This window comes from Gavialis gangeticus, unplaced genomic scaffold, assembly GCF_001723915.1.
Source record: "Gavialis gangeticus isolate Ggan-Ray unplaced genomic scaffold, GavGan_comp1, whole genome shotgun sequence".
NCBI lineage: Eukaryota > Metazoa > Chordata > Crocodylia > Gavialidae > Gavialis > Gavialis gangeticus.
Window position 1 is genome coordinate 2,015,966 of NW_017729034.1, and position 10,903 is coordinate 2,026,868.

Here is a 10,903-nt window from a genome sequence, read left to right on the forward strand (position 1 = left end):
TTTGAGCATGCTAGAAAATTACTGCTACAATAAGCTTGGTAATAAAAGTCTTGCTGGCAGAGTGGAAGGCTGAGGGCAGAAGATTCAGGAAGCTTGGCTGGCTATAGTATGCTTCATTCAATGCCAAGACTTCCAGGCAGTCCTCTCTAAGGACCCTTATTCCTCTCCCATTACAGGCACTGGAAAGGCTTCCTGTTCAGCACAAGTATGATACATAACCTGAAATGAGGTGGCCCTCCCAGAAACATCCACAAGGCAAAATGACCTCAGATCTACAGCAAAACCCAGTTACTGCTGCTGTGTAGAGTGATACAGGGCTACAACCCACTCAAACTCTGTGTCCTGGTTTCCCTTCCTATAAAATTAAGATAATCCTTGATAAGGTCCCTTGAGAGCCTCTGAAGGAAAATGTCGAAGGCCAAAGTGGTTATCTATCATCAACCCCCTGGGTGCACATGGCAACATAGGCAGAAAGAACTTGCAACTGGACATGTGGCAAGAGGAGTGAGAACAGGTGAAAGGCCTGGTATAAACAGTGATTAAGGCTAACTGAAGTGAGGCAGTCCTGGGAGATTAATTACTGATCACCAGGAGCTGATTTGCACCAGTAACCTCACACTAACATTAATTCCCAAAAAAACCTAATTGTCAGTGCCATTAAGGATGAGCAGGGCCTGCCTGCCTGTAAGTGCCATTAAGGATGAGCAATAAGTCCTGCATACAAAAGAAGAGGAAGCTTGCAGCTGCAGCAAGGAGAAGAGAGAGCAGCGTGCACCTGGAATCTGGTCAGCCTTGCACACAGGAGCACCCAGTGGAGCTGGAGATCTCACTGACTCGGTCTGCCAGGACCATGGACTGAAGAAGCTGGACTCCCACTTGGAGGCAGCTGCAGACTACTCTTTGAGCACTCTAGGGACTAAAGGCTTGTTTGGGGACACCTCCAGAGGTATGGGGAGGAAATTAAAGGGCTAAGAATGCTACCACAGCATTGATGTTTCTTTAACTTTTGACTATTCCCTCCCTTTGTTTTGTTGGCTAGTGACCCTGTGATTTTCTATGTAAAAGTGGGAACTCACATTTGTTTTTCCTGCCAGTTTCTGGGGCAGCAGGGTTGGCATAATGGGTATGAAACAGAAAGGGTGGTTCTAACTTGCAGTGTTGCATAGGGATGATCTGACCTGTCTTCATATCTGGACAGCAGGTTCATGTTTAGACTTGCTGTCAGGGATGGTCAAAAATACATGTTGTTTTGTCTCCTGGACTATGTGACAGCAGAAAAGGAGATGCTGGGGCTGAAAGGCTTTTGCAGAGTTAAATAAGATGAAGCCTGGATTTCAGGCTTGATAATGATGTGATATTATCTCCATAATGTAGGGAATCTATGTATCCAATATTTTAAATACTTAACTATCCTAGGCTGTAAGCATTTGGAGGTTTTGCTACATGCTTCTGGAAAGGAAATATTTCCTGATGTGACATTAGGACCTTGGACTTGTGTGAGAATGGAGACGTTCTCTCCTATGCAGTCCAACAAGGTCATGAGGTCATGTATAAGCAAACAAATAGACCATTTGACTGAAGGTTTACAAGAGTTTTATTAATGTACAAAAAACTCTACGTTTATTACATTCAAGCAATTATTTAAATATACTTCACATTTACACAGAATATAACCAGTTCCATTGCATAAGGCTCTGAATTAATTTGGTACATATAAGCAATGGCTGCATTTGATGTCACTTATGTTGATGCTTTGCAAGAAAGTAAAAATAAAAATGTGCATCTCAGCTCTCTCTCAGGCTTGTGTAAATGAGCAGTAACTTCACTGATGTTGACAGGCCTGATCCTTCACCAAAGTAAATCTCTTAAATAATATAGATAGCACAATTTACATCAGAAGGAGACGTGTCTCTGTTTATTTACATTGTTATAAAGTGAGGGGAGAATCAGAAAAAACTAGTTAATCATGCCACGTTATATAGGAGACCAGAAGGGCAGAAAATTGCACCCCACACGTTGCACTTATTGAAGGATGCCTTTGCTTATTTATAGTATAAGTAGCTTTTCATCACTATGATATTATCCAGTATGTTTTTTCAAATCCAGCCCTCATGCTGGCTCCTCTGACCATTTTTAGCAGCGAGTCCCACAGACTGGCAACATCCGGGGTCTTTTCCTTTCCTCTTATGAATAAATAAATCTATCAGCAGTCCTTGCTGGAAACCTTGATTTTTGTGGTGGGTCTTGCGGTGACACCTTTTTTATCCAACTGTGTCATGGCATCCTTCACCCATTTGAGATCAGGCTTCACACAGATCTTGTTGCCTGTTTTGGTGATGAACCTGAAGGGGAAGAAAAGGAAAGGCAGAGAGACATGAGACTTCTTGTCTCCACATCCAGACCACATGTGCACGTTTCTGCGTGGAATAGGTGAGGATGTGATGTGCTGAAAAGGTTTTACTGGTGTAAGTTTGAGCAGTCACATTAGTAATGAGTTGTAAAAACCAGCTGTGTGTTGGTTCTGCAGTTTAGTGAATGGACTCCAGCTTTACATATAGATTGGGGTGTGTGTATAAATAATGTGAATTGCTATATGTACCTATGCATGTGCTGTACTTCTAGACTTTCCAAAAGAGCAAAGCACACCCAGCATGTGGAGCTTCTTTGAAAATAGAGCCCCACATTTAGTGCACAGGGACCAAATCTGTGTTTAATAGATTCTCACGAGATTGATTACCTCTTTTCAGACAGTGATTCTTAAGTAAAAACCCTTATAAGGGTGCTGGGGATGCCAACACCTACATAATTCACAAGACAAACCTGGAAGTGTCAAACAGGAATCCATAGTGTTAAAACCATTTTGACTTGTTGTGTTATCTCTGAGCTTTTACAACAGATGCATTGCTTTCATAGTTTTCTCTAGTCAAAATGAAGAAAAACCAAGCGCTCGCACTTTTGAGGGTGCTTCAAGTTTAACAAGGGGTGTCTCAAGTCTAAAAAGGTTGATAATGACCGCTCTTTAGGAGTCATCATTAGTTCCAGCTCTTCCACAAACCTCTTGTGCACAACGCAGCCCAGTTCACTGGAGTACTGACCAGCAATACCTCAAGCTATTCTAATCTGTAGTACTCACAACACCTTTTTTTTTTTTTTTTCTTTCTCTTTCTGACTCTTCTTCCCAATGTCCAAAACAAAAAGGTTTTGGCCATTCAGTTCAACTTCTGTATGCTCAAGTCTACAGGACAAATATTTCAGACCTTTCTAAGGTCTCCAAGGAAGATTTTATGTGGGATATAAAATAAGGGTTTCATGTTCGACTGACTTTCTCTCTCTCTCCATGGGGAGGGCAGAGTGTTTCTCTAAATTAGTTTGCAAATGAAGACTAGATCACATACTTACATCACAGCTTTTATTGGAATGTTTTGCTTTTTATAACCAATAAGCCTTTTGACATTCAGCTTCTTTGTTGACAGTTCTATACAGGAGCTTTTTCTAAAAATTTCAGTATTCATACTTCCTAAAATGAAAAAGAGGAGATGACTAATTAACCCTAAATGAATAGTAATTCTTTATAGCAAATGGCTTGTTAAATTACAACTGAGGTACCTCCTAGGCTTATTTGCTAAGGGATGCATCATTCATGAGAGTCTTGTGGCCAAGATCCCAACCATATGAGATCCATAAATAAACAAGCTTCCACACTCACCAGAACATAAGAATTGTATTCTCCCTCTAGAAATGGCCTTTCAGTTGGGTACATTAGTCCTGACAGCCTGCACTAAACTGCTATGTAAACTCATTGCCGCTGTGTTAAACCACCACTTTGTTCCCAAGAATGACTTCATTTCAGTGGTTGGTAAAATGAACAAGGTGCAGACCTTTACAAATTACTTGGCGATGAAGGATGCATCAGTTGAATTAAAAGTGGCAGGGAGCTTGCCTGGGACTCATCTTTCCTTTTCTCCTTTCTGTTCATCTGCTCTTGGAAAGTCCTCTGATTGTGCCTACTCCCTCACTCCATCCTCAGGTCTTTTTGTATCTTAGCTTCCCTGGGCAGTTTTGTCATCAGCCCCACAATCCCCTCTCTCTAGATGGGGCAAGTGCTACCTGGCCTGCTTAGAAAACCTCTGCTTTGCACTTCTCTCCTACATAATGTTTTACATGTGGGCAACATTTACATGGCAAATTAGGCCTCCTGGAAAGGTGGGGTTGTTGGCAGGCAATCCCAGCTCATACCTGCATCATCACAAGCAAGAGTGCTGTGATGTCAAGCTGGTCTTTGTCCCCTTGTTCTACATGCCAAGAGTAGCAACAAATGTGAAGGGGGATGGGGAGAGGGGAGGGATGGATTGCATTTTGTGGACTTCCTGGTGTTTGGACTCTCCTGTATAAGTATTTTGTGCATCTGATTTTGGGGCTTGTGTTTTGTATGAAAGTGTGCATATTTGTATATGCACTTGCTTGTGTGTGCATACAAGCTTCTGAAATCAGCATAGTCTGTTACAAACGCCACATGACCTACTAATTGCTTGTGGTTAATAAGATAAAGATCTAAGCATCATCATGGATAGCCCACATAAAAACTATGGTCAATATGCAGCCACTGTCATAAAAAAATCTTCCGTGAAATCTTAAACTTGATTAAGAAAAGAATGGATAATGTGACTGAGTGACATTGTGTAAAATCAATGGATGCTTTATCTACAAGTGCTGTTTTCCCATTTAGTCAACATTTTGCAAACAGATTTAATAGAAACACCAGGGGAAAGAAAATACTTAGGCTGCTGAAAATCCTTACCTATAGTCAGTGATTAAGGAGTAGGACTAGACAAGTCAGACAAGAGACAAATAAAAAGTGACATACTAAACTAAAGGGACATAAAAATAATCTAATATACGTATAATTGCATGTAATTAGGATATAATCTCATAGTAATTTAGAGGAGAAAACCCAGAGCTATTATTTAACACTTTTCATAATGTCTTTACAAGGGCACAGCCAACAACACTGAAAGACAATGCAACTAAAACTAAGTGAAGAACATAGTGGGGTGCATCTACACATTCATTAATGCATAGTAGTTACTGTACATTTAGTTTAGTACTTCCTTAATTAAGTATTAATTAAAAGTAGCCTAACAATGGTGAAAAAAACTAGTGTATTAGCATAGTTTGACTGGCATACTACTGAGTAGTAAGTATCTCATGTAGACATGCCCCCTATTTATACAAGACAACTGATCAGTGGAACTTGTTGTCATAACAGATTTATTAGATGTTGACATGACAAGAGAGCATCCAGAGTGAAATAAAGATAGCATAAAAAATTTGTGAGGAACAGAAACCCTCCCAGCTTCATAGCATAAGCCAGCCACATACTGAGACTAGTTAGGGAAAAAAAGTCCACAGTTGATAAATTATTTCATTATGGGGTTTCTAAGCATCTGATTCTGGGCACTCTCTAAGACAGGTCACTAAACTAGATAGACCCTTGTGTTGAAATCATATGACAATTCCTACATAACTACAGAGCTGAAAACTCACCTGTTGCTGTGTGCATGGTGAAGATGCCAAGGCAAAGAATGACCAGGACAGCCATGATGTGGAGCTTCATTGCTGAATGCTTCATACAGCGACAGAGGAGAAAGTAATAATCTGAACCCCTGTCCTCAAACTTATATATTGTCATTCAGTGGTCAGCAGACAGTAAAAGGAGCATCATGGTGCAGTGAGTAGAGGTGGAAAATTTTAGAAAGGCATTTTTTTTTTAAAAAGGTGCGAAAAACCAACCTCTTCTGCTAGCCCCCCATTGCAGGCTATTTTCCTGTCACAAACCAAGTCTGTGGTTGCTTCTGTTAACGTATTGCAAGTGAGTTTTTATTTTTGGTTGTACAGAAAACTCCTTTTTTGCACTGGAAACCTTTAATGAATGCTCTGCACTTTTGATCTTAGCTATGAGCACTAGAAGCACCCTATCCCCACAACACCCCCACCACAGAAACAGAGAGTCTGGCCACCCCTGAACAGGCAAACAGGAGTTAAAAGAACTGAGCATTTGCTAATGGAATAAACTGGACTGTCCAAAGCAGCCCTATGTCAGTCATTGGTCTAAAAAGTGTTCTGTACACAGTTCAAACTTCTGTCTGAAAACATATTTGTTCAGAATATTATGAATGCAATGTCTTTTAGTAAGAATTTGTTCCTGATCAATTTGTAGTGGTAAATGGGACAACTCCCCATGCTCCGGCCCCACTATAGCAATCAGACTGCTTTCAGATTTTGAATGCATTGGTTAGACAATCTGAGGCCACATCCTCAGCTGTTTTAATTCAATAGAGCAACCTCAGTCTTCATCAGTTAAAAAGTTCTCTCTCTTTAGTCAGGCAAGGTTCTTTGAGTCGATATGATATCTTTTATTAGACCAACTGAGTAGTTGGAAAAAAGTTCTTAGCAAGCTTTCAGGAGCAATCACCTCCTTGGGCATAGGGAGATTGTGCTGTTCGGGACTCTAAGGAATGAAAGAAGCTAAAAGTGTGGCAGGATTTCAGTGAGAATGTAAATAAGTAGATATTACGAAAACAAAAGGCAAAGCAGGGGAAAAAAGTCAATACAAGTTAGAATAGAGATTGTTGGTGAAAAAGGAAATAGCTGGAAATTAGGAAGACAAAGGGCAGAAAAGTAGGGGAGAAGAGATAGGGGAAAAAGAAAAAATGTAAGAGGTCAGGTCTGGCAGGTACCTGGGGAATCCGATGTCAGGCAGGTTGTAATGTGCCATAAATCCAATGTCTGTATTGATTCCATGATTTTTTGTATCCAGTAGATTTATGAAGTGAAGTACGTAGGCTTATCTATGGAAGGTGTCTTGTTTAAGTTCCCTTTGAGGATTAAGACTGAGAAATTGGAGAGGAAGTGATTGTCCTGTGAGAAGTGTGTCCACAAAGGTAGCTGGGTATTCTTGTCTTTGATAGATTTTCAGTGTGTGTTCATTCTGGTGCACAGTTTCATAGATTTCGTAGACATTAGAGCTGGAAGGGACCTCAGAAGACCTTTAAGTGCAGCCCCCTGTCCCAGGGGCAGGAGGTCAGCAGGGGTCATAGGATCCCAGCAAGATAAACATCCACATTTCTCTTGAAGGTATTCAGTGTAGGTGTTTGAACCACCTACAGTCTATTCCAGACCTCAGGGGTTCAGACAATCAAGAAATTCTTCCTTATGTCAAGCCTGAAACAGTCACAGAGAGATCTGTGACCATTTGACCTTGTCATCCCTTGGGGCGCTCTGGTGAACAGACGTTCCCCCAGATCCTGATGAGCACTCCTTTTAAAAACTTATAGGCAGCCACCAGATCACCCCTAAGCCTGTGCTTTTCCAGGCTGAAGACTCCCATAGCTCTCAGCCTCTCCTCATAAGGTCTGTTTTCCTGACCTCTGATCATATGTGTGGTTCTCCTCTGGACTCTCTCAAGCTTCTCCACATCCTTTTCAAATTGTGGGGCCCAAAACTGGATGCAGTACTCCAGCTGAGGCCTCACCAAGGCCGAGTACAAGGGGAGAATGATATCCTGGGATTTGCTTGAGAAGCATCTATGGATGCAAGCCAGTGTTTTGCTTGCTTTACTAGCCGCAGCATCACATTGGTGGCTCATTTTCATCTTGTGGTCAATCATGACCCCCAAGTCCCTTTTGTCCATAGTGCTCGCCAGTGTAACACTGCCAAACCTATAAGCATGCTACAGGTTTTTCCTCCCAAGGTGGAGGACCTTGCATTTTTCAGTGTTGAACACCATCAGGATCTTGTCCTCCCATTTCCTGAGCCTGTCAAAGTCAGCCTGGATCGCCCTCCTGTAGTCAGGTGTGGACACTTTACCCCAAAGTTTGGTGTCATTGGCAAACTTGGCCAGTCCATTTCTGACACCAGTGTCCACATCATTAAATGAAGATGTTGAATAGTGTAAGCCCAAGGACAGAGCCTTGAGGGACCCTACTGGTCACAGGACACCACAACGATTGACTTCCGTCAAGTACCACCCTCTGGGTCCTACCACAGAGCCAATTCCTCAGCCAGCAGATTGTGGTGAAGCTGAGGCTGCAGTTGGCCAGTTTTGCTAAGAGGTGATCATGCGATACTACAAAGAATTTTTTGAAGTCAAGATATATGACATCAATCTCCTGTCCCTTGTCCAGGGGTTAGGTCAGCTGGTCATAAAAGGAAATAAGATTGGTCAAGCAAGACTCACCTGCAACAAACCCGTGCTGGGTATCCCTCAGGATGTTGCCATCAGCTAGTCTGTTAAGTCTGTCAAGTCTGTTAAGAAGGTCTCTATGATAATATTTTCTAAGACCTTCTCTGGGATAGAAGTCAGGCTGATGGGCCTGTAGTTTGCCGGATCCACTTTCCTCCCTTTCTTGAAGATAGGCACCACATTGGCCTTCTTCCAATCTTTGGACACTTCACCAGAGCATCAAGGAGTTCTTGAAGATCCATGCCAGGGGCCGAGCTATGATGTTTGCGAGCTCCTTGAGTACCCTGGGGTGTAAACTGTCAGGGCCAGCTGACTTGAAGGTATCCAGCCTCTCAAGGTGTTCCTTCACAAGGTCAGCACTGATGTAGGGTAAGGAATCTCTCTCACCCTGGCCTTCCCATCACATAATGAGCAGGGGCATGCCTTGGGACTGGTAAAAAACTGATGCAAAGTACCCATTTAGCAAGTTTGCTTTTTCATAGATTTCATATATAGGGCTGGAAGGGACCTCAGAAGATCATAGAGTCCAGCCCCCTGCCCAAAGGGCAGGAAGTCAGCTGGGGTCATAGGATCCCAGCAAGATAAGCATCCAATTTGCTCTTGAAGGTGTTCAATGTAGGTGTTTGAACCATCTCCGGTGGCAGGCTGTTCCAGACCTTGGGGGCTCGGACAGTTAAGAAATTCTTCCTTATGTCCAGCCTGAAACAGTCTTGCAGTAGTTTATAACCATTCGACCTCATCAACCTTTGGGGCGCTCTGGTGAACAAATGTTCCCCTAGATATTGGTGTTCACCCCGATTAAACTTATAGGTGGCCATCAGATCACCCCTGAGCCTGCGCTTTTCTAGGCTAAAGAGCCCTGTGGCTCTCAGCCTGTTGTCATAAGGTCTGTTTTCCTGACCTCTGATCATGTGCGTGGCTCTTCTCTGGACTCTCTCAAGCTTCTCCACATCCTTTTTGAATTGTGGGGCCCAAAACTGGATGCAGTACTCCAGCTGAGGCCTCACCAAGGCCGAGTACAAGGGGAGAATGACATCCTGAGATTTGCTTGAGAAACATCTATGGACGCAAGCCAGCGTTTTGGTCGCTTTACTAGCCGCAGCATCGCATTGCAGGTTCATGTTCATCTTGTGGTCAATGATGACCCCCTAGTCTCTTTCTTCCATAGTCCTAGTGCTTTTTCCTGGGTATCAGTTGTCAGTTGTCCCATCTGGTTTGGCATGGGTCCAATGTTACCCTTGCTTTTCCTCTGGCTCCCCACATATTTAAAAAAGGACTTTTTATTGTCCTTGATACTTGTAGCTGGTTGGAGTTCAGTCACAGCCTTGGCTTTCCTGGTTCACTCCTTGCAGGTCCGGACCAGTGCAAAATATTCCTCCTCGGAGGTGGATGCATTCCTCCATGCTTTGTAGATCTTTCTTTTTAGATGCAGGAGATCCACTAGTTCCCTGCAGAGCCGAGGGGGCTGCTGTGCCCTTTTGCTGCCTTTCCTTTGAGACAGGATAGACTTTGCTTGTGCTTCCAGGATCGCTCCCTTGAGGAGCAACCCCTCATCTTAAATTCCCGTCCCCTTTGGGTCGTGGCCCTTTAGGGCATCACTGACAAGCCTTCTTAGCTTGTCAAAGTCAGCTTTCCTGAAGTCGAAGACTTCTGTACTGGACTTGCCAGCTTTACGGTGGATGGTGAAAGTGATCAGCTCATGGTCACAGTGACCTAATGATCAAAGTGAAGCTGGGTGACAGATTAGGTTGTCTCCCAGTGCCAGTACCAGGTCGAGCAGTGCTTTACCTCTCGTTGGCCCGTAGACTTCTTGAGTAAGAGCTCATCCATGCATAAGAGAAACTTTGTGACCATTTATTTGGATTTGGCCCATGAGATGTCTGGGTAGTTGAAGTCTCCCATGACAACCATGCACTGGGAGCATGCAGGCTCAGTCAATTCCCTGGCAAACTCCTGGTCAAGCTCTTGATCCTGGGTGGGAGGTCTGTAGTAGACTCCCACCATTGTGTCCCCTGTGCCATACTCCCCATGGATTTTAACCCAGAGGGTCTCCAGTCATTCATCCTGAGCACCAGTGTTGGCTTGCAGGGATGTGTAGCTTTCCTTGACATAGAGAGCTACACCCACGCCCCTTTTGTCCACTCAATCTCTCCTGTACAGGGTATAGCCATCTATACCTGTGGCCCAGTCATGGGTGGAGTCCCACCAGGTCCCCGTTATCCCTATGACATTGTAATTATTTGTGTTAAGCAGGAGGACAAGTTCCTCCTGTTTATTCCCCAAGCTTCTGGCATTTGTATACAGGCACTCAAGTGTCCCTTTGGGGGCCCTTGCCTTGCCTACAGATCATTCCAGGGCTGGGGCAGGAGTGGGCTCCCTTAAGTGCCTTGGCCTGCTGGCTTTGCAAAGGTTGCTCAGCAAGCCAGCAGTGGCAGTAGTCCCCCCATACCCTGGTGGGCTTAGTTTTAAAGCCCAGTGGAGCAGGTCAGCCAGTCTGGCTGAGAAGAGCCTCCTCTCTAGTGGAGAGAGGTAGAGGCCATCCCTTCCCAGAAGCTCACTGCCTCGCTCACCAAAGAGCGGACTGTGGTCATGGAAGCCAAAGCCTTCACGATGCCACCAGCACTGCAGTCTTTGGTTTACTACCCCAATCCTCCTCTCCCT

General features: G+C 43.8%; 1 protein-coding gene across 1 annotated transcript; it reads right to left on the reverse strand.

Annotated features, from left to right (window-relative positions):
- Window positions 1-1,455: 1,455 nt before the first annotated feature.
- Window positions 1,456-5,689, reverse strand: LOC109304329 (C-C motif chemokine 2-like). Its single transcript, XM_019526811.1, has 3 exons — window positions 5,545-5,689; window positions 3,400-3,517; window positions 1,456-2,342 (listed from the first exon to the last, which is right to left on the reverse strand). Exons 1-3 carry the CDS (start codon window positions 5,687-5,689, stop codon window positions 2,204-2,206), a joined length of 402 nt encoding a protein of 133 aa, XP_019382356.1. The 3' UTR covers window positions 1,456-2,203.
- Window positions 5,690-10,903: the final 5,214 nt, after the last annotated feature.

Excerpts from the sequence above, each read along its gene's own strand:
- LOC109304329 (XM_019526811.1), bottom strand. The coding sequence starts at position 5,689 with ATGACAATATATAAGTTTGAGGACAGGGGTTCAGATTATTACTTTCTC. Across the intron at positions 3,518-5,544 it reads CACCATGCACACAGCAACAG|GAAGTATGAATACTGAAATT; the intron begins GTGAGTTTTCAG and ends TTTTCATTTTAG. Across the intron at positions 2,343-3,399 it reads ATTCCAATAAAAGCTGTGAT|GTTCATCACCAAAACAGGCA; the intron begins GTAAGTATGTGA and ends CTTCCCCTTCAG.